This window comes from Durio zibethinus, chromosome 19 (assembly GCF_047325235.1).
Source record: "Durio zibethinus cultivar Kanyao isolate XHJ-2024 chromosome 19, ASM4732523v1, whole genome shotgun sequence".
In the NCBI taxonomy this organism is placed as follows: Eukaryota; Viridiplantae; Streptophyta; class Magnoliopsida; order Malvales; family Malvaceae; genus Durio; species Durio zibethinus.
In genome coordinates, this window is record NC_143180.1 from 23,203,197 (window position 1) to 23,229,093 (window position 25,897).

At 30.5% G+C, this 25,897-nt stretch overlaps 3 protein-coding genes across 11 annotated transcripts; 2 read left to right on the forward strand and 1 right to left on the reverse strand.

The window, feature by feature from the left end:
- Nucleotides 1-405: 405 nt before the first annotated feature.
- Nucleotides 406-2,682, forward strand: LOC149513555 (cytochrome P450 83B1-like). Its single transcript, XM_089748854.1, has 2 exons — nucleotides 406-1,342; nucleotides 1,978-2,682. The coding sequence occupies exons 1-2, from the start codon at nucleotides 449-451 to the stop codon at nucleotides 2,587-2,589; spliced, it is 1,506 nt and encodes a 501-aa protein (XP_089604980.1). The 5' UTR covers nucleotides 406-448; the 3' UTR covers nucleotides 2,590-2,682.
- Nucleotides 2,683-5,853: 3,171 nt separating this feature from the next.
- Nucleotides 5,854-20,753, reverse strand: LOC111309971 (putative disease resistance RPP13-like protein 1). Of its 9 annotated transcripts, XM_089748852.1 has the most exons (7): nucleotides 20,557-20,753; nucleotides 17,525-17,624; nucleotides 8,429-12,533; nucleotides 7,928-8,012; nucleotides 7,208-7,527; nucleotides 6,665-6,782; nucleotides 5,854-6,239 (listed from the first exon to the last, which is right to left on the reverse strand). In XM_089748852.1, exons 3-4 carry the CDS (start codon nucleotides 12,521-12,523, stop codon nucleotides 8,007-8,009), a joined length of 4,101 nt encoding a protein of 1,366 aa, XP_089604978.1. In that variant the 5' UTR covers nucleotides 12,524-12,533; nucleotides 17,525-17,624; nucleotides 20,557-20,753; the 3' UTR covers nucleotides 5,854-6,239; nucleotides 6,665-6,782; nucleotides 7,208-7,527; nucleotides 7,928-8,006. The 9 variants fall into 9 exon arrangements, with proteins under 9 accessions (XP_089604978.1, XP_089604979.1, XP_089604975.1 ...); XM_089748853.1 differs by lacking the exon at nucleotides 17,525-17,624; XM_089748849.1 differs by lacking the exon at nucleotides 7,928-8,012.
- Nucleotides 20,754-22,885: 2,132 nt separating this feature from the next.
- On the forward strand, nucleotides 22,886-25,234 carry LOC111309645 (cytochrome P450 83B1-like). The gene is made up of 2 exons (XM_022908644.2): nucleotides 22,886-23,830; nucleotides 24,470-25,234. Exons 1-2 carry the CDS (start codon nucleotides 22,934-22,936, stop codon nucleotides 25,079-25,081), a joined length of 1,509 nt encoding a protein of 502 aa, XP_022764379.2. The 5' UTR covers nucleotides 22,886-22,933; the 3' UTR covers nucleotides 25,082-25,234.
- Nucleotides 25,235-25,897: the final 663 nt, after the last annotated feature.

Below are 25,897 nucleotides of genomic sequence, written 5' to 3' on the forward strand. Positions count from 1 at the left end.
AAAATTAAAAATTTTTATACTATCGTGATAACTCAAAAAGAGAAAAAAATGATTGAATCGCATCCCCTAAATTTATTAAAATCAATGATTAAAAAGTTATGTAAAATTAAAAAATTTTAAATTAGAGTAAATTAATTCCTTTTATATATATATATATATATGAGTATGAATTAATTTATAATAATGTAATTCTTATACTTTTTTGGAACATTTAAATCAAAATTATTATATTTAAAAACATTATTTTAATTCAAATGAGAGTCAAATTAACGAAACAATACATGCGCATGCGGGATGGTTATCATGCATGAATCTGCAGCTTATTGTTTGTTTCCTGAAATGTTTGGACACATTTGTCGGCTAAAGTCTATATAAGGGAACACTCTTCTTCCAGATTTTCACAAGTTGGTCAAATATTGAGTGGATTACTCTAAATTAGAAATTTTCAATGGGATTGTCGCTTTTCTTTGTTCTTCTATTCCTTCCTAGCTTCATCCTCTTCTTTCTCCAAAAACATAGAAACAAAAATGCTGCCAAGTTTCTTCATCCCCCTGGCCCACCTCGTCTTCCCTTGATCGGCAGCTTACTCCAGCTTAATAGCTCAGCGGCTACTCATATTTATCTTTGGGAGCTCTCTCAAAAATATGGTCCTTTAATGTCCTTGCAACTTGGTCATAGACAAACTCTAGTAATTTCTTCGGCAAACATGGCCAAAGAGATCATGAAAACCCATGACCTCGATTTTTGTAGCAGGCCTACTTTATGTGGCCAGCAAAAGTTATCTTATAATGGCTTAGATTTGGTTTTTTCACCTTATAATTCTTATTGGAGAGAGATTAGGAAAATATGCGTCGTCCATCTCTTTAACCCTAATAGAGTGTTACTTCATCGTCCCATTCGAGAAGATGAAGTTGCTCAAATGATCGAAAAGGTATCCAAAGCATCAGTCGGTTCGAAACCAATCAATTTGAGTGAGGCATTGATGTGTCTTACGAGTAGAATAATTTATAGAGTAAGTTTCGGCAAGAGATATGAAGAAGGAACTGAAAGATGTAGATTCGATGCGTTGCTTAAGGAAACTCAGGCCATGCTTGGGAGCTTCTTCTTTTCTGATTATATCCCTTTCATGGGTTGGGTCGATAGACTCTCCGGTTTCCTTGGTCGTCTAGAAAAAAATTTCAAAGACTTTGATACCTTTTATCAAGAACTCATTGATGAACATCTTGATCCAAATCGGCCAAAACCCAAGCAAAAGGATTTTCTTGATGTTTTACTACAAATATGGAAGGATCGTGTGTTTCAAGTTGATCTCACTTTCGATCACATAAAAGCTGTGCTGATGGTAATCGATCTTCACTCAAAACTTATTTTAGTTATTTTTTAGTAAATTTTATTCATATCACGATTTCTTAAAAAATGTTTCGTGTTCATCATTAACCTAAAAATCTCCCTTGACATTTTAAAATTGTTTCAAATTTCATTTTTTTTGGCAGTCAAATGTTAGAAGCTTGATGCAATTAGGCACTTCTGTTCCATGTGAATGTTCAAATGATCAATCAATCCACAATTTAAATACACATGGCACTAATTGTCTGTTAAATATTGTCAAGAATTTAATGTCACATTAATTGATGGAGGAGGAAGCATGTATTTGGAATAATTTAAAAGATCATGGATGGAAATTCGAAATTTAATTAAGTTGATTTACATAATTATTTATTACAAATTTGGGATTTAAATTTCAGTATATAATTTAACCTGTTTTCTCATTTTCAAACTACAGCCCTCTTTAAAAAAAAGAAAAAGAAAAACAGAATTAGTAATGATAAACATGAAAGTTTTAGTTTAAGGCTGAAATGAAACAATATATTTAAAAAGTCTCAAATAAAATATACTCATTTATTCAGGGTTATCATTAATTTTCTAACTTCCTAGTAGGAGTACGATTGTTACCCATTTTGTTTTCTTTTTATGTAGAATGTATTTGTTGGTGGGACCGACACCAGTGCTGCAACCGTGATTTGGGCAATGACCTTCCTAATGAAGAATCCTAGGTCTATGAAAAAAGTTCAAGAGGAAATCAGAAATCTCAATGGAAACGAAGGTTTCGTAGATGAAGATGATATTCAAGGTTTGCCATATCTTAAAGCTGTGATAAAAGAAACATTCAGATTGCAACCAACGGCTCCATTATTAGTGCCACGAGAAACAATTGGGAAGTGCAATATAGCCGGGTATGAAATACCTGCCAAAACACTAGTTTTCGTGAATGCATGGGCAGTAGGAAGAGATCCTGAAGCTTGGGAAAACCCTGGAGAGTTCTATCCTGAGAGATTCATTGGCAGCTCCATCGACTTCAAGGGACATGACTTTGGGCTCATACCATTTGGTGCTGGAAGAAGGAGCTGTCCTGGAATACATATGGGAGTTGCAACTGTAGAGCTTGCCCTTGCCAATCTGCTTTGCAAATTTGATTGGGAAATGCCGGTTGGGACGGACAAGGATGACTTAGACTTTGATGTGATGCCTGGTCTTGCTATGCACAAAAAAAATGCTCTTTTCCTTGTAGCTAGGAAGTTTAATGTTTGATTCGATGCATGTAAGGTTAAATTAGTTTGCTACTTGCTATGGTTTGGAGTGTTTCAATTACATTTTGTGTTTTGAGTGTATTTTATGATAAAATCATTGTCCACCTGTGTTGGTTATGAAGAATTATGGTCTCATAGACTTGATTTTGTGGAAGTTATAACAGAATTTTGAAGTAGTTAAACCACAACCAAAAAAATACAAATTGAGATTAGATTTATTAATAAAAACCAAATTTAACCAATTGATATATTTAAAACAAAATTCTATCTATTTATTAGGAGTTACAATTTTGTGACTATGATTAAGTCACGTAAAAATTCCATTGTAACTTCCACCAAACTGAATCCATGGGATAAAAACTCCTGGAATTTATAATTTTTTTCTTACATAATATGATCTACTCTCCTAATTTGATTCAAATTAAATGATAATATTCTAAATTGTACTAAGTTTCAGGCACAAGGGCAAGTGTTTTGTTAATAATGAAAATTTTCAAGCATATGATTACTTTATATATAAATATATATTACATAAGATATAGAAGTTGTATGATAAAATATGCTAACGTAGATGCCTATGTCAATAATTTATTTTCATGATACATAAAATAACTAAAATTATGTAATTTATGAAATTTTATAAATACTTAATTTTATTCAAATAATTTGTGAGCATATTTAAAAGTTTAATTGAACTTATTTAGGTTATAATTGCATCAGATTATTTATATGGGTGTTTGAATTTAAAAGATCCATAATTTAATTTATTTGGGTTTGAAAACCCGAAACCCAATGTATAGCCCAACATTCGGGGATCCAAGTTTTTATATTAATTAAGTTTTATTCATTTAATTTTAAAAAGTAAATAAAAAGGAGGAAAATCGAAATAAAAAATTGGTGGCAGTGATGTGATGCTGCCGTGAATGGCACCATCCGAAGAGAGCGGCTGGCTGTCGATTTCATGCTGCCAGCCTCCCCCTGCAGCTTCACTCTTCCCTCCCGTGATCACCTTGTTCAGGGTCATGGTGGCTAATCCACCATCCTAAGCAACCAAATTAGAGCTTAACAGGAAAATCAAAATTTTTAATTAAAGTGGAAGTTTGAAAACCAAGAACGCAGAAGATAGGATAGCAAAAAATTATGTAATTTATGAAATTCAAATAAAAGATCAAATATTTAAATTTTAAATTTTAAAATTTTTAAAATTATGAAACTTACCAAAGACATAGTGGAATAAGAGACATAATCTTTTTAAATTATTACTATAATTTTTTCCGTTAAATTTAATTTGTTTTTTAATATTTTATATTCAAAATTATATGCATCTTTTTTTTATCAAAATTATATCCAATTAAATATAGAATAATAAGATTATATTTCTCTTATTAATAGAAAAATATAAAAAAAATATAAAAAAGAAATAAAAATTTAAAAAAAATTAAAAAAGAATAAAAAAAAGAATAAAAAAAAAAAATAAAAAAAAAAAAAAAAAAATTAATAAAAAATAAAAGAAAAAAATAAGAAAAAAAAAAAAAAAAGAATAAAAAAAAAAAAAAAAAAAAAAATAATAAAAAGAAAAAAAAAAAAAAAGAAAAAAATAAAGTAAAAAAAAAAAAAAAAAAAAATAAAGAAAAAAAAAAAAAAAATAAAAATAAAATAAAAAAAAAATATATAAAAAAAAAGAAAAAATTAAAAAAAAAAGAAAATAAAAAAAAAAAAAAATGAAAAAAAAAATAAAAAAAAAAAGAAAAAAAAAAAAAATAAAAAAAAAAGAAAAAAAAAAAAGAATAAAAATATAATTATATATTAAAAAAAAAAATAAAATTTATATGAAACTTACCAAAGACATAGTGGAATAAGAGACAATCTTTTTAAATTATTACTCTAATTTTTTCCATTAAATTTAATTTGTTTTTTAATATTCTATATTCAAAATTATATGCATTTTTTTTTATCAAAATTATATCCAATTAAATATATAATAAGATATATTTCCTAGCAAAAAATGTTTTTTAAAAAATTAATTACATTAATTACATGAATCTTAATTATATATTTGAATATTTATGGCTTATGGAAGAGAGGTTTGTACTTATTTGTGTTTGTGTATTATCACTTTGTGATTTGATTGATAGATTATATGCATTCACTTGGATACAAATGATAAAATCCAATCTTGGGGTATGAGTTAGAAATTGATTGAGTCCATCTGTTTTATGCTGCATCTACCAACTATGGTTGTCTTGAGAGGTCATTTGATCTATTAGGCTATAGTTGTGGTAGTAAAAAGCTGAAATTGCTTCGTACCCTGAAACTGAACTTCACTTATCATCCAGACTAGTATAACTAACTGTCCATCATCTTTCTAAAAGGTCAAAATTCCAGATATTTGTTTTTTATTTTTATTAGGATGTTCTTATGATTTATATGGAATCCTACGAAGCATAGACACGGACATTTTTACGATGTAATATGTATATGGTGACATCATGATAATTTGTAAAAATTAAGGATGCGAATATGGCAAGATAGATAATAAAAAAAGAGTATTTTTTATATATTTAATCATATATTAAAAATATATAATAGATATCAGGTTGATTTTCATCTTTTTCCTTTTTTTTCATCGCATCCGATCAAGTTCGATATGTAATGTATTCTGACATGGCCCGCTGGTACGTATGTCGAAAGCATTAAAGTGTTACAAATGTAACACAAATATGCAAGAGGTTCAAACGTATCCTTACTTCATAATTGAAATCTAACCCATCCATGACAAAGTTTTACGTTGTAAATTTAGAAGTTTGAGTGCTTCCTGTCTTTCCTGCCAGTTTATTTTATGTTCTGTTAATAGAAGTGATAAGTTTCAGTTTACAGGCATTCGGTTTATCAAAATGTTATGTTTCGGTTCACAGGCATTTGGATAGGCTGCATGATTTGTGGTGACAACATAACTTTCCAGTATTTAAATATTTATGGTTTCTTTTTGTTTCAAGTTCTGGTAACCCAGTTCTTGTACTGAAACAGAATGTGAACATGGAAAATAAAGAGAGAATGAAAATCACTAACAGAAAACAAAAGTTCTGATGCAATGGAAAAATTTTAAGCTTGTAAGGGATGGTTTTCCTCCATTATTGAGCATGATACATGCTAGAATTGTGATCCACTGTTGCGAGTTGACAAATACTGATATCCCGACTTAAGATGTCCAGTTGTTGAACATAGCAATAATTATGAGTCGCATAAAAAATCCAAGCTACAAAAATTGCCTAAAATAAGCTGTGATGTTTTTTGCATTCATTTTGAAGGAAGTACAATGCAGGGTTTACATAATTTATGAGACAATATTTGGAGTAGCATGCTGATTCAGTTTAGACTCCTTAAAGAAACACAGGCCTTTTTCGCAAGCTCGATTCACATGAAGAAGTTGATCTGAATTCTGCGGAATAAATTGAGCATAGTTATTTATAAGCTTCTGCAGAATAAATGGATGCTTGAGTTTGTGTTCTTTTATGTCAAGACATAGGACATCCCCCTGATTTGCTGATTGAAATGAGCTCCTCAAACCAATACTTGTGCTTAGCAGCTCGAACACATTGTCTCGATCAACGTAGATGTTTCTTCATGCCGACCCAGAATGCTTATAAGGATCTAAGAAGCATATAAAAATGTTTAGTGCCTACTATAAATAGTTAAAAATTCATACATAAAGGCAAACGGTTCTCAAAGCAAGCATAAAAGAAAACCACATGAAGCTCTGTTGCTTTACATTGTTTATCATAAAACCTCATGTTCGTCAAAAGCTCAATCCAGGCAAGGATTTTCATTTGTGGCTCCAACAAGCTGAAAGAAACTATCATCGGATAAAACAAAGACTTTTGATCAATGTTTTATGGATCGGATATGTTATGGCATCAATATGAAGAATTGTGCTAGAGTGGAATGAACTTCTAAACATTATTGCACAACAGAATAATATTACAACGAATTTTAACACTGTTACATTTCGAATATCAATTTTGCATTTATAGAAGGCCCTCGCTCAGCCAATTTTACCTGCTTGATGCAGTTCTTACCCTATCTTATCATTTATGCTTGCACCACTGACACGGACAAAGATTTCTGCTGTAGGTAAGGAGCTGCTGCCCTAAGAACTTCGAAACCACCAATGAATTGAATTGAAGTTATTTCGTCCTGTCAGACAAGTTCCACAACATCAGATTTTTGTTTTGAAGCATTTGGGATAAAAATGGTAGTACCAAAAAGGGGAGAAAAAAAAGGAAAGGAATCCTAACAAGGCTGGAAATTTTCATTATGCTAAGTATTATGATTTCTTATAATATATGGTTTCTGATCATAAACAAGGAACCTATATACTCAAAGAGTATGATATATGGGTTATGAATGGTGGAACACGATTCACGGATTTGGAATGTTCAAGGCACTTATTGCTGGTTCTGGAAGAGCACCTTATGCAGTTTAAAAGACAAAATTATGGTAAATTAAACATAAAATATAAAAGATTTTCCTTCACTATAAAAGAAGAACCTTTCAAAATGATTTCAGAACCCTGGAAATAACTAATTTTTTTGGCAGTCTGTGTATAGTTGTAACATTACCACTTTCATAGGAAACAATGTTTCCCTTGAGGGAATTTTGGCGCCACTGACACTGTCCTCACTCCCAAGTCTGGCAATAAATCTTTAATATCTCATCATTTAAAAGAAATTGAGTTCTCAATGGGTTTGAGGCAGAGATTTTGGGACTGACTCATTCAGGCTACCATATGGTCAATTTGACAGCAATGAAGGCAATGCATGCTTCAGCTAAGTAAACAGCATTCTTCTTTTTCAGGTCTTTCCATCTGCTTTTGCAAACCACTTTGTGTGCTCCTATGAAGGCACCACTCACTAGCCTCTGAAACTATTCTTGAATGATTCTGCAAAAAGAAAAAAAAAATCAGAAGTCAATGAAACAAAATGATTAATAGATATAAACATTTCACACATCTGTTCTGTTCTGTTCTTGAAATTGTCCTATAGGGAATTTTTACCAGAAGACTGAAAGAAATACGTTTCATAGACTACAAAAAAGAATTTTCTAAAATTTTCTAACTTTTAGTAAACAATCCAATGCCATAGTCTTTTCTGTTACCAAACATAGGTATGGCAGAAAGGAAGTACACGTAAAGAACAGCCAAAGACATGAGGATATCATGAATGAGTCATTAACACAAGAAAAAAAAATATAGAAATCAGCTGATAAGACCTACTCATTCTGAAACTATTCTTAAATTTTCTTTTAAAATGGTAGCAAAACATTGAATCTATGTATCAAACCTGGAGAGAACCATCTGCAAGTTCCAATAACTTCTAAATTAAACCATTATACTCCATGATGGAACGAAGAACTTCTTTCTCAATTCTGCAAATATAGATTACACTACAATCAAAAGTTTTGCATAAAAGAGATTCACTCGTTTCTAACAAATGAGCTTCAAAAATACCTGTCCCCAATTTAATAACCAGGATTTTATCAATAGTTAAACTTAAAAGGTTAAAGTCTGAATTTGATTCCTTTACTACCTCAATCCTATCGGTTTAGTCTAACTTCAATTTTAATGAATTTAGTCCATGTAGTTTTGTTAAACATAGATTTTTTTATATATATTTCATTTCATTCTAAAACAAAAAGTTGTGTAATGGATTGAACTAATGAATATTTTATTATGAAATAAAAAAATAATAATAATCAAGAATATAAATCACTTGAGCACTTGATTTAATAGTATGTTAATGTTCTTCAAATAAGTAGCATATAACCGCAAAGTTGACATATACCTGATTTCTGGGCGTTCCTTCCGGTAACAAATTAGCAATTAGAATGCAAGGAATGTGGGCTATTTGGGGCCACTCTTGTCCTTCATCCTCCTTGCATCGTTCTCTTAGCAGTGGACAGTCAACAATATCTAGTTGCAAAAGTGAGTCAAACATCTCCTTTTCCGGAAGGAATTTTATCCCGGGGCAGCTTCGGATTTCCAATGATTCAAGAAATTTGAGATTTTGAAAGCCTTTGGAGGATAGAGTTTCCAGGTTTGGAAAACCGAAGATGGTGAGGGAGGTGAGAGTGCGGGGCAGAAGCATTTCCTCACATGGGAAAGACACCACATCTAGAGAAGCACCGTTGATGGACAAATGTTTAAGGCAGGTGAGTTTGTGCAAACCGCACTCGATCACTGACTTGCAAATATTGGGTTGCCACATTGTAACTGAAGTGAGATTGGCAGGGAACCCCTCTTCCGGAAATGATGTCACACTTGGACAATCAAATATGAACAATTCTCGCATAGAGACGATGTTGTGGATGCAGTTAGGTAAGGCATGGAGTTTTTCACACCGAGAAAGGCTAAGATATCTGAGCTTGTTTGATTCACGAGGCAAAGATCTCAAATTATCACAACTACAGATAATTATCGATTCAAGGGAACAGTTCTCTTCAATTTCTTGAGCTATGGACTCTAGTGCTCTGCATCTCCTTATATCGAGGTATTTAAGCCCCACAGGTAACTTGCCATTGGATGACAAGGATGTCAACTTTTCACAACCATAAATGTCAACATGTTGAAGCCTAATAGGTAACTCGGCCCTCGAGGATAAAGATATCAGAGACTTACAATTTTCAATCACCAAGTGCTTTAGAAGAGGCGTGCTGTTGATGTTGTTATTTACTCCATCCAGCAAGTACTGCAAATTCTCACACTCCTTAATGGTTAAACGTCTTACGTTTGGAGGCAAGTCTAGCCTTTCACAACAGTGTATGCTCAAATGTTCAATATGGTAAGGGATTCCTAACTGCATATGCTCTTCCTTTTCGTCCTCTGCCCCTATGGAAACAAGTCTTGAGCAATTATGAATTTCCAAAAAGCGAATAGGCCTCAAATGTGTTGAGGGTCCTTCCTGGTTCTGCCTTGAAGAAATTAGCTCCTCACATCCACGTATATAAAGACGTTCAGCTTTTATCAACCCTAACATCATCCCATCCGTTGGAGAAGTGAATTTTGAAATGTCTGAAAGAGAGACTCTTTCAATGAATGAGCCAGAATTTGCACAACTTGTAGACGCCACCTCTTGGCACCCATTAATTTCCAAGTCAGACAACTTTGGAAGGCTTGAGAGTGAAACTACCAACTGCTCACATTCTTGAATCACAAGTTCCTCCAATGAAGGAAGACAACCAGGTAGACTTCTCAGTTGTTGACACAAATTAATCTTTAGCTTCTTCAAGGAAGGAAGACGATTAGGTAAACTTCCTAACAACTTGGGGCAATTTGAAATGATGAGCTCATGAAGGTGTTGGAAACTCCTTACATTTTCATCAACTTCACAGGGATCCCATTCCTCCGATTCTGGCAGGTCCTGAAAACGTAATCTCTCTAGTGACGGAAATGCATTAATCGACAGATCCTTTCCAAAAAAATTAGCACCCACATTTTTTACCTTACTCATCCTCTGGATAAGAAGTGATTTTAGCGACGGTAATCTTCCAACAGCTGGTAATAATGTGCAATTTGGACAGTAACACAGATCCAGAATCGATAGCTTTTCAAATGAAGGATCTCCGAACCAATTTGGGAATGTTTCACCTCCATAACATTCGATGGTAAGCCTTTCAAGCATTTTTGGAGGTTGGAGTGAATCCAACACGTCCTTGTGAATTTCTTCGCCGGTGAAATTATAACTCCACTCCAAAGCTAAATCACGAAGGTTCGACTTATAACATAACCCAGCCACCCATGCATCTTGAGCTTTGACAACATTCTGCAATTCTGAAATAACAAGTCCACCCTTAAGATTAGACAAATTCTCCATCTCCCTTATCTGACGGCCATTGTCTTGACTGACAACAAAATTTGTCAATGTTTGGAGATTGGTTAGTTCACCGATTCCCATTGGCATCATTTTTATTGAATCTGAACCTCTAATGTCAAGATGCCTTAGGTTAATTGAAAATCTCATTTCAGAAGGAAACTCTTCAAGACGAGAACACCCCCGCAACAGCAGGGTCTCTAAATTGTAAAGCTTGCACATTGAATTCGGCAGAGTTTTGATTTGAGTGTAAGAAAAATTTAGATAACGTAGATGCACCAAATCTCCAATAATATTGGGAAACTCCGTCAGGTAGCACCCTTGTAAAGAAAACACCCTTAAGTATTTAAATTCTGGCAACAACTCACTGAGAACTTGATTAGAGATATACCTCCACCCTTCGGGCATCTTCAACGGTAGGAAGGTTCTTAAACCCTTCTTTCCGTAAAAGACTTGGAACTTTTTAATTCTGTCTTTCCTACCGCCAATGTAAGATGAATGGCGAGCATGACTGGAAACGTTCAATGCCTTGTCATCCTCCACTCTGAAGCATATATCTTTGGCAACTGATTGAGCCAAATCATTAATCAGATCATGCATCATATATCGAGACTCATCCTTGTTGGATATTTCAAAAAATGACCTTTGTACAAGTTCTTGAAAGTACTCATGACCCAAATCTTCATTTTGCTTTGTAGCTTCCACTCGCAGAAAGCCTTCTGCCATCCATAACAAGACTATTTCTTCCTCGGTAAATTCATAGTCTTTGGGGAGTATGGCACAGTAAGCAAAACATCGCTTTAGATCTGCAGGAAGATGATGAGAGCTTAATCGTAAAGCTGGAAATATGTTACTCCTCTCTTCTGGTAAATTCCAAATCTCACTTTTTAGTATCTCTTCCCATTTACCAATGTCCACCTTATTGCGCAAAAGGCCTCCAATGGTCTTAGCTGCCAAGGGCAAACCCTTGCACCTTTTCGCAATCTGTACAACAAATTCTCCTAAGTTTGGATGCCCACTAAAATCTTTTGCTCCTAATGCATGCTGAGTTAATATAGAAATGCAATCATCATCTGACAACGTTGGCAGCTTATAATCTGGGATAGTACCCACCATTGATGAAACAGTTTTATCACGTGTTGTCACAACAGTCGTAGTTCCTACGCCAAAAGGGGATATTAGACGACTCCAATCATCATAGTTTTGATGCCAAAAATCTTCCAAAATCAGAGGTAGTTTTTTCTCCACCAGCTTCTTCTTCAATTCTGTTTGAAGCTTATTCAAATAATCTCCAGCATTAGAAGATTCAGAACTAACAGATCGCAAAATTGATTTCGTTATCTCCTCCATCTTAAAGTCGTCAGAAACACAGACCCATGCTTTAAGATCAAAACGATTATCTACACGACTATCATTGTAGACAAGCTGAGCAAGCGTTGTTTTGCCAATCCCTCCCATGCAAACGATGGGAATCACAGAAGCTCCAAAATTATTGCTATTATCACTCCCAGAAATCAATTCAAGGATTGCTTCCTTGTCTTTTTCCCGACCGCAGATTTGAGTTTCATTCACCAAGCAAGTGGTTGATCGCCATTCCGATGCTCTTTTTGGCCTCCCACCACCACTTTTAGTCAAAGCCAAGACACTTTTTTGTGCTTCTAAATTTTGAAATCTAGCAGTGATTTCTTTTATCTTGGACATCATTTCCTTATTAAATGATAAATGACTGCTGAACCTGGTAACGCAAGTATGAACAAGCTTTTGTACCTTACTGGCGCTGTGATCTTGATGTTCCCTCTTTAACTTGAGTCGCAAAGCTTCAGTAGCAAACTCATCCCATATGTCATCCGCATCGTATGCCAAGTCTTGAAGCTGGACCAACCAACTTTTCACATGCCGGTCCTTCTCTGCATCATCTAGCACTGCATGAATATTGCGCAAAGTCTTTTCCAACTTCTTGAGTTCCTCGCAAACTTCCTTCTCAGTTACAAAGTTGAGAAACTCAGAAGAGGCCAACTTACTAAACAACCCTTCAAAGAAAACAGATAAAGCAGCTTCAACGACGGACATGGCTCTTGACCTGCAAAAACACAGAGATTATGTGTAAAAACTTGAAACAGATGAGGGAAAAAAAAGGTGGTGCATCTAAAAAGAAAGAGATGCTCAATCAGTAATTTATGAAGGGCAATGGGTAGTAGGCTTTACTCTACACCATTCTTATCAGATGAACTAATTTTACTATCTAACCATACATAACTTCTTTCAAAGGCCTTATCTTTATTAACCAATCCCACAATTAACCTTTCAAGCAAACCTTTGCCTTCAAACAATTCCACTTACTCTCGTCTCTTTATCTATTATCCAACCAATGAGTAACTAAAGATGACCAAGAAACAATCAAGAAAAATTTTCAATTCTAATTCCTGATCTTTTGCCTTTACTAGTAAAACATCAGTACATTACCCTATGCCTTTGAAAATAACTCTAAATCCATCAGTAGAGAGTTGTGATCCAAATAATAAATGCAATTATCATATGAGATACAACCAATTGAAAGAAAGGATTTAAGCACATATCAATAGTTGCCCCTTCACTCAAAGAACTTATAGAACAATGGAAATATGCTTTGATATAGATTAAATTTCCATTATGAAATTTGAGGATGTGGATTGTCATCTCAAACATTCAATTTGTAGAAACATTAAATATTTTTTAAAGTTTGCATTTTAATGTTATAGGCAATAAATCATTAGTTCTCTTAATTTTGTTTGTAATTGTTCAAATATAAATTCCCGCATAACTTATTTCCCAAATGAATTCTAAGCCTAAAGCCTCCAAATTTTCATTCAACACACCTCAAGCAATTCTCTTGTCCCTCTTTGACAAACTCAATTCTAAACCTTCTCCAAAATTTTTCTTTAAATCTAGAGGAAATCTCATCATCTCTCCGATTTCGAACGTCCAAAACACCTCCCTTATCCATCCATAACCACCGAAGTAGCCTAAAACCTCACTTAAAGCTTCCAACTTATTACAAACCTCTATCTAACTTTTCACGAAAACCCTGAAGAACCTAAATCCACATCACTTGCCACATCACTAGGCATATCATCTCAACCACGTCATCTCAACCATATCATCTTTCCAAATCCAACCAAAACTCTATCTGAAAGGTCAAAGTCCAACCTGTTGGACTAAAAGCCTTCAATCCAATCACACCAGCGAAAGCGAAATCAAACAATAAATCAAACACATAAGAGACAACAATTTAACGTGGTTCGATTCAACTGACCTACATCCACGGATGAGAAACAAGATCAACTAGTTGTAGAGAATTACAAACATACATCATATCATCAACCTCACTCAACAATCAATACTAATAAGACACTCTCAATCTCCTCTAGTCCTATGGAGTATTCTCAACCCAAATAAACACAAACCCAAACCCTTGTGCACCCTTTCAACATAACCAAACACATACCCATATGCTCCCATACATCATACCTATGTGGACCCTCTCAATCTCCTCTAGTCCACTAAACACAAACCCAAATCCTTGTCCACCCTTTAAACATAACCAAACACATACCCATATGCTCCCGTACATTATACCTATGTGGACCCTCTCAATCTCCTCTAGTCCACTCACAAACAAACATACACACCCATAAGACGTAGAGCCCCAATACTTCTATGAGGTGTCTATCCCACAAAATCCTACAACTCTCTTACATCTTTTTTCTCATACCTAACCCTGTAGAGACTTCGTATATTTATAACCATACAAACTTGCCCATTCAGAATCCCTCTCCTCTTAGAATTCTTTTTCTGTAAGTCAAACTTGCCTATTAAGAATCCCTTTCCTTTTAGAATTCTTCTCTTGCAAGTTAAACTTACCTATTAAGAATCCTCTTTCTCTTGGAATTCTTCATTTGCAAGTCTTCTTGTCCATCAAGCAATATCTGACAAATCTCAAATAAATTTTTAACAAATCTCAAACAAATCTCTTACGGGATTTGAGTCAATATTCTCAACAATCTCCACCTTGACTCAAATTCCATCAATCATCTGTCTTTATGCTAGACATGCTTGGCTCCACCTGCAATGGAACTCTTACAATCATCTTCTCTTCTCTTGTGTCTTCACGCTTCATACAAACCAATCCTCAATCTTCAAAACTTGAACTTGAACTCTTTTCTTGAATCGAGCTTCTCTGGACTTGCTTCTTCCCATGTCTCAAATCTCTTATAGGATTTGAGTCAATATTCCCAACACAACCAAAACTCTGTCCAAAAAGTCCAATCAAATCAAAACTCTACTCAAAGAGTTTAAGTCCAACCAAAACTTAACCTTAAAAGTTATTGTTTCACCAAAGTGCTCTAAAAGAGTCCCAACACCCAAATTTTGTTTGAAGAGTTCTTACCAATCTAAAATTCTTTCAAAGGGCTTGATCTAGCTAAAGCTTGGTCTTAACCCGAACAGTTCTAATCAAGATAAAACACAGCTACATTAAACCCAACTCACAAGCTCAGACCTATAGTTGTCTTATTGGATCTTGTATTAAGACAATCTACTCAGGTATAATTCCTAAAATCTTTAGGCATCTTAGACTTCTCATTAAATTATGTGCAAGTGACATATCCTCCATGATCAAATATCATGTAGTCTTAGGAATGCATAATGCATACCATTTAGTTATAATTAGGATTTTTTTTTTTTTGGGTTATAGACGGTGAAAATTTTTACAATGTAAACTCATGTCTAGCATGTGATGTAAAATCTTGCCATATAGATTAGGCATAAAACGGAATGTTCTAAATATGCCCTCGAGGCATATTCTTGTACTATCATCTAAGTATGTCATTTATACTAGATCACATTACATGTTTTTTTAGTTAGTCTTTATTGTCTTTGTAATATAATGGGATGAACTACTTAATTTAATACAATTGTTCGATAACACATTATTTGCATTATTTAATGATTGATAAAGAACTCAAGGTTATCAACCCACAGGTATTTTTCTAGATGCATGCATTAGATGTATGCATGACTGCACGTAACATATAATTTCTTTATACAAATTGCTTGTCATCAAGAATAAAAAGGAAAGGCATGCTCTTTAATCCATAAGCAAGTCAGGATGTTGGTTTGAAATGGATAAGTAAATGCTAGGTTTATCCCTAATAAGGTTTAGAGCTTTAATTCTTCTAATATCTTGTTTACTATTTTCGAACTAAGCTTTTTGATAAATACGATTGTGATATTGAAATCAGTATTGATTCCTGAAATATAAATAAATCGATTAATGACTCATTATCAATCTTAGTTTTCAACACTAAGAAGAGTACTAGAGGTGAAACCCACATCACTCACACCTTTGTTTAAAGGAGCATTAAAAAATAAAATAAAATAAATAAAATTTTAAAGTTCTTCAGACAAACCAAACCTCAATGTAATAATTGTTTATATGTCTTCACACAATTTCTATTTCACAAAAAATATACGATGATAGACAATTGTAAACACACCATTTAGTCCAAGGATGAAATTTTAAGAAATTCAAAAGTGTGCAATTTTCTAAAAAATTTCTAAATGAGAATTTTTCTAAATTTCATCGAAGTGTTGGAGAATTTAGAAAATTATTTCAATATTACGAATTTTCATTTATTTCTAAAAATAAAAATGAAAAAAATTAAATTGATAGAAAATTAATTGTTAAAATAAAAAAGGGATAAAAGAGTTGAGAATGTAATTGATAATTGTATATGCATTTTATCACATAATGCTTAATAAATTTTGAAATAAGTGGGGAATTTGACTAATGAAACTTTTAAGAAATTTGTGAGCGTAAAATTTTCTTAAAATTTTCTATGTGAGTAAACAATTTAAAAAATTAGAATGTCAAAGATTTTCATTTTATTTCCAAAATAACAGAATTAAAGGAAAATATTAAAATTAATTTAAAATGTTTTAAAAATAAAAATGAATTATTTTTATAAAATATTTAATTAATCTAATGAGGAAACCTCTTGAAAAAAACAGAATTATTTTCTTGAAAACTATTGAAGGGAAAAAATTATTTAGAGGTTCAATGAAAATGTTGAAGAAAATTTAAGAAAATTTTTTATATTTAAATAATAAAAAAAGCAATAAAAATATTAAAAATAGAGATGAATTTAATTAAGGCTGTTAAAGATAATATAATATTAATTAATATCATCCTTTGAATGATCACTATGAGAATGTTAATACTATCCCTATAAACTTAATTCTGTAATGTAAACCAAAACCTATTCTTTTAAGATTTTTTAGTTAAACTTAAAGTCATTAAAAAAAAATAGATTTAATTAAGTAACAAATCACACTTAATTAAAAATTTCTTGATAATTACTTCATTGATATTTAATGGTCAAATTCACAGATTTGCACATTACAGATATAATCATTATTGGTTTAATAATTATAATACTACCTACTAATAGAAAAGAGAATTTCTTAATACAAGAGATGGGAAAAGTGATTGTTTTGATCACTAATGATTTTGTAACAAGAAGATTTGCATCTCATGAATCACATTGGGGTCAATAGTTATCATTTCTCCATTTCATGGGTAAAAATTCTATCCAATGAGTTTTATTTTTTTCAAAATAAATGTGTTTGATATGATTCTCATGCTGATTTTTTACTCTCAAAATTATTTTATCCAAAGTAAAGAGATTTGGAAGTGTTAATAACGTTAGCATCAATTTTTATAATAAGCTCATAAATACTCTTCTCCTTCAAGGTCACTCTTTGGTAGTCTAGTTCTCCAACCTTCAAAGGACATAAAGGACAGAACTAATCATCAATTCCATGACTCAAATACTAATGTCAACAAAATGATTTTAATTTCTTCAGTCTCACAAATCCAACCCTTTGGTCATTGGCTTAGTGTGAATTCTATATAAAAACATATAGCAAACTAAAATAAAATTCTTCAATTCAAATCGAGAAGAAGCAAAAAGAAAGACAGAAAAAGAACCTAATGAAGAGGAAAAATAGCCTTTCAAACAAGAGAAATTTTACCATTAAATCCTAAATTTCTTGGCACACTAGTTAAGTCCGAAAACTTAGAAGATTGTATTCCAATAGCTCCTCTTCTGGTAGCAATGATACCTGATATTTACTAAAAATTTAAACGTAATAGTCAGAGATAAGTATTCAAAGCATAGAGCAAAATATATATTTAGCAAGCATTACAAAATAAAACAGTAACAAAAACATGATGAGGAGGAAAAAATCTTCTCACACAAAGGAAATTCTGTTGTTTAACTCCTAAATCTCCTGCTATAATGAACCCTAAAACTCTTTCAAGTTAAAGTTCAAAAACTCAAAAGATTGTGTTGCCAATAGCTCATCTTTGTTGCAATAATACCTAGTATAAATTAGAAATTTAAACGTAATGGTCAAAGACAGGTATATAAAAGATGAAGCAACATAAAAGTTTAGTAAGCTTACACAATAAAGCAGTAACAATAACCTAATGATGAGGAAAAAGGAACTTTTCACATAAAGGAAATTCTGCCATTAACTCCTAAATCTCCTGCCATAATGAACCCTAAAACTTTTCCAAGTTAATTCCTAAAACTCAGAAGATCGTATTGCCAACAGCTCTTCTTCTTGTAATAATACCTAATATAAACTAGAAATTGAAACATAATAATCACAGATAGGTATTCAAAGCATGAAGCAAAATATATGTTCAACAAGTATTACAAAATAAAACAATAACTAGACCTACCTTCGTTAACAAAATGGAAGTACCATGCAAATGGACAACATAGCCAAATATGGATGAAATATTTATTTAAAAATAAATTTATAAGTATTAAAAAACAAACAAATTTTATTGTTATAAGGAAACCAAGTTTTATTGTTACTAATTCATTTGCTCTCGTGCTTCATTGTGAGATTTATTGATTTCTAAATTTTTATAAGTAAATAGGTACAAGGATTAATATACTAAAATAAAGTATAGTCGATTTCTCTTTTTGCACATTGTTTTTGTTTAGATTTTTTTTCGCTATAATATTATGACATATAATACACTTTAAAACAGGAATACGAACATGCAATAAAGAAGCGATGCTACACAAACACGAATAAGACAATAAAATAATTTTTAAAAAAAGACATGGATATGAATAATAAAATTTTTTTATATATTTTATGTTAAAATACTCAATGTATGTGTAAATATCAATTTTTAATATTTCATTTTTCAATTTAAAACTATATTTTATAATAAATAAAATATTCTTAATTATATAAGAAAAAAATTATTTTTAAATATATAAAAGATATTAATTATTTCAAAATGATGAAATATCAATATAGCTCAAACAATGAAATAATGTATATAATCTTTCAGGAAATGCGACAAGTTATATTACTTTCTAATTTTATTTTATTTTTTTTTTACTTTTTGGTTTATAAAAAAAAGTCAAAAATCATGTTTGGTCTTCTAAAACATGCCTTACCGATTTTTGCATTTCTTCTTTTTCTTGCTTTTTTTTTTTTTTTTTTGTTATTTTCCTGCTTTCTTTCCCTGCTCAACCGCTCTATCATCATCACTGCTATCGGTTGTTGCCCATCGATATTGAAAAATTATTAAAAAATTATAGGTAAATGCATCTACTCTTTTTTTTTCTTATCTAACAAGATTTTCAAAAAAAAAAAAAACGGAAAGTTAAATCTAAAAAAAAACTTGTCGAGATGGTGCGCAACTAGATTTTTATTTTTTTATCGTGTCCTAGCTTGGTTAGTATGTATTTTACTGTATCGATGATATGTTCGTGTCAAACACGAATACAACATTGATACAGAAAGAGTAGCCGCATGTCCGCGCTTTATAGACAAACAGTGGGTGACGCCATGAGACGTGGGACTAGATCGCTCCCTTCTTCTTTCTCTCCTCCTCTACTCTGTCATTACAGGTGCTGCTATTCTTTTAGCTCACATATCACTTTTAATGAGTTAGAGCATTAGAGTCATCTAATCGATGATCAATTTAAATTTTTTTATAACAAATATATGATTTCTATTTTAATATTTTATTCACTTCAACAAAAGCAAAAAACCTCTTTAAAACAATTTTAGAAAATTTTGCGACATTTAGAACTTTGAAAAAATAAAACCTCTCCTCGAAGCAAAACTTTAAATTATGATATGATATATAATTTTTAATAAGACTTAATTTGTTTCGTGAAAAATAATTTTTATATTTTTAAATGTATATTTAATGAAAAATTGATTAATAAACGAAAAATAATTTATTAATAAATAAATAATAAATTACTTTTGAAAATTATCTTATAAATTTTAAAAATATATATTTTAAAAATATTTATTAATATAATATTATTTATAAATAATATTATATTAATAAATAATATAATACTATATCAATAAATATTATTATATTAATAAATATTATTATAACATATTAATAAATAACATATTATTAATATAATAATATAATAAATATTTAAAAATAATGTATTAATATATTAATAAATAATATAAAAAATAAATAGTTTTATTTTTAAATATTTTATATTAATATAATATTTTAATATTAAGTATTATTATTAAAATATAATTATTTTTTAATATTAATAATTTTAATAACAAATAATTTTTAATATTTTAATAATTATATTAATATTAATTAAAAATAATTAAAAAACAAAAATATATTTCACTAATTTATTCAAACAAAAAAAATTTTTTCTTTCAATTAAAAAATATAAATTATTTTCAAAAATTATTTTTCAAAAATTATTATTTGCAAAACAATAGGAGCCGAAATCGATAAAAAAAAAAAAAACCATAAATAAAAGAAGTTGGTAACTAGAGAAATTCCAACGTACCATTGAAAGTATCAATTAAATAACAAAAAAAATTAATAACTAGCAATTATCTTGTAAATGGAAAGTATCACATGCTTTCAAGCAAGTTTTACTACTATACCAAGAAAAAAATATATTATTTTAAAATAAATTGTAAGTGAAAAGGAAAAAGCATTCATGAAGCCAGAAAAAGAGAGAAGAGATTACAGTTTCAAGAGGCTTAAGAGAATTTTTCTCACGATCGCCAGTGAAGATAGATGGATCGACAGGGAAATGGTGAAATACAGAAGAATAAGTAAAGTCTCTGGCTTATGGAGGATTTGGGTGGATAAGGTAGAAAAAACAAGAGCTAAGGAAAGAAAAAGATAAGGCAAAGAAAGTTAGAGGAAGTTTGTTGCTCAAAGACTTAGATGGCCGTCTTTGGAATTTAATAAAAGTTTTAATAAAGTTTCAACAAATTAATTTGAAAGTGTTATGATAAAAAAAAATAATAAAATTGAAATACAGTGAAAAAAATTTAATATTGAGTTTTTCGGATTAATTAATTGATTAATTTTATCAAATTGAGCACATTTGACCTATATAATAAAATTTTTTAATTTAATTATTTTTAATAAAAAATTTTACAAATTTTAAATAATTTTATCTAAATTTTTTTCAAAGACTCTATCAAATTATCTGACTTCTTTGATCATAATTATGGACATTTATTGCCAACTAACAAAGAAAGTAGAATTTCAGTCGTTCCAAACCTATAGTCAGAAAGAAAAAGGTGGTTTCGCGCTAACCACTTATTTATAATGACATACAACTGTGAAGATAAGAGAGAATCAATTATTTAAATATCTGATGTAAGCAATGATGTAAAAAGTTCTCTTTTAAACGAAGATATTAATTCGTAATTTAATTTAATTAATTTATAAAATTATTTTTAAAAAATAATATTTATATATATTTTTAGTTCAAACTACGACTTTCTTTATACAAAAATTACTGTTTATATTTTGAATTTATAAAATTAATTTTTATGGTAGAAAAAATTTTAAAATAAAAGAAATTATTTTATTTTTAAGATCAAAATAAATTGTTAATTTATAAAGAAATTTGCTAAATTTCTTAAACTTTTTGAATTCATTGATTGTCTATTAATAAAATCATGGGAATTTGAATCCAATACTTTACATTTAAATTTTAAATCTTAATAATTTATATTAATTTTATTGACATTTATAGAGTTAATTTGTATTTACAAATAGCTCCAGTTGCAACAATTTCATTAAAATAAAAAAAGGAAAATCTCTGTGAACTGAATTAATTTATAATCAATTTTTAACAGCTTCTCTTTTTTAATGTATAATGTTACTTTTTTTAATAACTTACTTTTTTTTAATAACAGTTTCCATGATCCATCTCGGGTCACAATTTTTATCTAAAATAAAAGTGAACAAATAAGAATTATAATTAAAAAGTAAGAGGTGAGAAAAAAATTAAAAAAATTAAAAATTGATTTGAATTTATAGTATTTGATTTGGTTTGGATAAAATTTTTTTTATTTAGTTTGAAATAAATTTAGATATTAATTGTATTTATTAAATTTGGATTAAATTTTAAATCAGAATATAACTAAATTTCCTTAGCTATTTTAGTTTTGAGATAAAAACTATTGTACCCATAATTTGACTTAATTGTTTGGTGCATTATCCTCCATTTAAAAACAAAATTTGAATATCCGCTCCCCAATTAAAAAAAAAACTTCTATAAAAACAGAATTTATTATTTTTTATATAAGGAAAAAATTAATAGAACAATAAAAAAAGTATAAATTCCTTTTTTGGTTAAATAATTCCGAGAGTAATTGTAGGTTGTTTAATTTTCGTAGATGCATGGGCACAATTCCATCGGAATTTAAAATCTTTTAGTATTTTTGTTTTACTTTTGTAACCAATATATATATATATATATATATATATATATATGAGAAAGGATTCATTTGCATTAATATAAAACTTTGTAGTTTTACATTTTTTTAATTATAAATTTTAATAAATCTTAAAAAAGAAAGACATAATTCAAAAAAGAAAAATGATTTAATTTTATCATTAGATTTATTAAAATCAATGTTAGAAACTAATGTAAAATTAAAAAATTTTATACTATCGTGATAACTCAAAAAGAGAAGAAAATGATTGAATCGCATCCCCTAAATTTATTAAAATCAATGATTAAAAAGTTATGTAAAATTAAAAAATTTTAAATTAGAGTAAATTAATTCCTTTTATATATATATATATATATATGAGTATGAATTAATTTATAATAATGTAATTCTTATACTTTTTTGGAACATTTAAATCAAAATTATTATATTTAAAAACATTATTTTAATTCAAATGAGAGTCAAATTAACGAAACAATACATGCGCATGCGGGATGGTTATCATGCATGAATCTGCAGCTTATTGTTTGTTTCCTGAAATGTTTGGACACATTTGTCGGCTAAAGTCTATATAAGGGAACACTCTTCTTCCAGATTTTCACAAGTTGGTCAAATATTGAGTGGATTACTCTAAATTAGAAATTTTCAATGGGATTGTCGCTTTTCTTTGTTCTTCTATTCCTTCCTAGCTTCATCCTCTTCTTTCTCCAAAAACATAGAAACAAAAATGCTGCCAAGTTTCTTCATCCCCCTGGCCCACCTGGTCTTCCCTTGATCGGCAGCTTACTCCAGCTTAATAGCTCAGCGGCTACTCATATTTATCTTTGGGAGCTCTCTCAAAAATATGGTCCTTTAATGTCCTTGCAACTTGGTCATAGACAAACTCTAGTAATTTCTTCGGCAAACATGGCCAAAGAGATCATGAAAACCCATGACCTCGATTTTTGTAGCAGGCCTACTTTATGTGGCCAGCAAAAGTTATCTTATAATGGCTTAGATTTGGTTTTTTCACCTTATAATTCTTATTGGAGAGAGATTAGGAAAATATGCGTCGTCCATCTCTTTAACCCTAATAGAGTGTTACTTCATCGTCCCATTCGAGAAGATGAAGTTGCTCAAATGATCGAAAAGGTATCCAAAGCATCAGTCGGTTCGAAACCAATCAATTTGAGTGAGGCATTGATGTGTCTTACGAGTAGAATAATTTATAGAGTAAGTTTCGGCAAGAGATATGAAGAAGAAGGAACTGAAAGAAGTAGATTCGATGCGTTGCTTAAGGAAACTCAGGCCATGCTTGGGAGCTTCTTCTTTTCTGATTATATCCCTTTCATGGGTTGGGTCGATAGACTCTCCGGTTTACTTGGTCGTCTAGAAAAAAATTTCAAAGACTTTGATACCTTTCATCAAGAACTCATTGATGAACATCTTGATCCAAATCGGCCAAAACCCGAGCAAGAGGATTTTCTTGATGTTCTAATACAAATATGGAAGGATCGTGTGTTTCAAGTTGATCTCACTTTCGATCACATAAAAGCTGTGCTGATGGTAATCGATCTTCACTCAAAACTTATTTTAGTTATTTTTTAGTAAATTTTATTCATATCACGATTTTTTAAAAAATGTTTCGTGTTCATCATTAACCTAAAAATCTCCCTTGACAATTTAAAATTGTTTCAAATTTCATTTTTTTTGGCAGTCAAATGTTAGAAGCTTGATGCAATTAGGCACTTCTGTTCCATGTGAATGTTCAAATGATCAATCAATCCACAATTTAAATACACATGGCACTAATTGTCTGTTAAATATTGTCAAGAATTTAATGTCACATTAATTGATGGAGGAGGAAGCATGTATTTGGAATAATTTAAAAGATCACGGATGAAAATTCGAAATTTAATTAAGTTGATTTACATAATTATTTATTACAAATTTGGGATTTATATTTCAGTATATAATTTAACCTTTTTTCTCATTTTCAAACTACAGCCCTCTTTAAAAAAAAAAGAAAAAAGAAAAACAAAATTAATAATGATAAACATGAAAGTTTTAGTTTAAGGCTGAAATGAAACAATATATTTTAAAAATTCTCAAATAAAATGTACTCATTTATTCAGGGTTATCATTAATTTTCTAACTTCCTAGTAGGAGTACGATTGTTACCCATTTTGTTTTCTTTTTATGTAGAATGTATTTGTTGGTGGGACCGACACCAGTGCTGCAACCGTGATTTGGGCAATGACCTTCCTAATGAAGAATCCTAGGTCTATGAAAAAAGTTCAAGAGGAAATCAGAAATCTCAATGGAAACAAAGGTTTCGTAGATGAAGATGATATTCAAGGTTTGCCATATCTTAAAGCTGTGATAAAAGAAACATTCAGATTGCAACCAACGGCTCCATTATTACTGCCACGAGAAACAATTAGGAAGTGCAATATAGCCGGGTATGAAATACCTGCCAAAACACTAGTTTTCGTGAATGCATGGGCAGTAGGAAGAGATCCTGAAGCGTGGGAAAACCCTGGAGAGTTCTATCCTGAGAGATTCATTGGCAGCTCCATCGACTTCAAGGGACATGACTTTGGGCTCATACCATTTGGTGCTGGAAGAAGGAGCTGTCCTGGAATACATATGGGAGTTGCAACTGTAGAGCTTGCCCTTGCCAATCTGCTTTGCAAATTTGATTGGGAAATGCCGGTTGGGACGGACAAGGATGACTTAGACTTTGATGTGATGCCTGGTCTTGCTATGCACAAAAAAAATGCTCTTTTCCTTGTAGCTAGGAAGTTTAATGTTTGATTCGATGCATGTAAGGTTAAATTAGTTTGCTGCTTGCTATGGTTTGGAGTGTTTCAATTACATTTTGTGTTTTGAGTGTATTTTATGATAAAATCAATGTCCACATGTGTTGGTTATGAAGAGTTATGGTCTCATAGACTTGATTTTGTGGAAGTTATTACATAATTTTGAAGTAGTTAAACCACAACCAAAAAAATACAAATTGAGATTAGATTTATTAATAAAAACCAAATTTAACCAATTGAAATATTTAAAACAAAATTCTATCCATTTATTAGGAGTTACAATTTTGTGACTATGATTAAGTCACGTAAAAATTCCATTGTAACTTCCACCAAACTGAATCCATGGGATAAAAACTCTTGGAATTATAATTTTTTTCTTACATAATATGATCTACTCTCCTAATTTGATTCAAATTAAATGATAATATTCTAAATTGTACTAAGTTCAGGCATAAGGGCAAGTGTTTTCTTAATAATGAAAATTTTCAAGCATATGATTACTTTATATATAAATATATATGTATTAAATAAGATATAGAAGTTGCCTGATAAAATATGCTAACGTAGATGTCTATATCAATAATTTATTTTCATGATACATAAAATAACTAAAATTATGTAATTTATGAAATTTTATAAATACTTAAATTTATTCAAATAATTTGTGAGCATATTTAAAAGTTCAATTGAACTTATTTAGGTTCTAATTGCATCAAATTATTTATATGGGTGTTTGGATTTAAAAGATCCGTAATTTAATTTATTTGGGTTTGAAAACCCGAAACCCAATGTATAGCCCAACATTCGGGAT

Excerpts from the sequence above, each read along its gene's own strand:
- LOC111309645 (XM_022908644.2), top strand. The coding sequence starts at position 22,934 with ATGGGATTGTCGCTTTTCTTTGTTCTTCTATTCCTTCCTAGCTTCATC. Across the intron at positions 23,831-24,469 it reads ACATAAAAGCTGTGCTGATG|AATGTATTTGTTGGTGGGAC; the intron begins GTAATCGATCTT and ends CTTTTTATGTAG.
- LOC149513555 (XM_089748854.1), top strand. The coding sequence starts at position 449 with ATGGGATTGTCGCTTTTCTTTGTTCTTCTATTCCTTCCTAGCTTCATC. Across the intron at positions 1,343-1,977 it reads ACATAAAAGCTGTGCTGATG|AATGTATTTGTTGGTGGGAC; the intron begins GTAATCGATCTT and ends CTTTTTATGTAG.
- LOC111309971 (XM_089748845.1), bottom strand. The coding sequence starts at position 14,388 with ATGAAGAATTCCAAGAGAAAGAGGATTCTTAATAG. Across the intron at positions 12,534-14,353 it reads AGAAAGAGGATTCTTAATAG|GTCAAGAGCCATGTCCGTCG; the intron begins GTAAGTTTAACT and ends GTGTTTTTGCAG. Across the intron at positions 7,528-8,428 it reads AAGGAACGCCCAGAAATCAG|AATCATTCAAGAATAGTTTC; the intron begins GTATATGTCAAC and ends TTCTTTTTGCAG.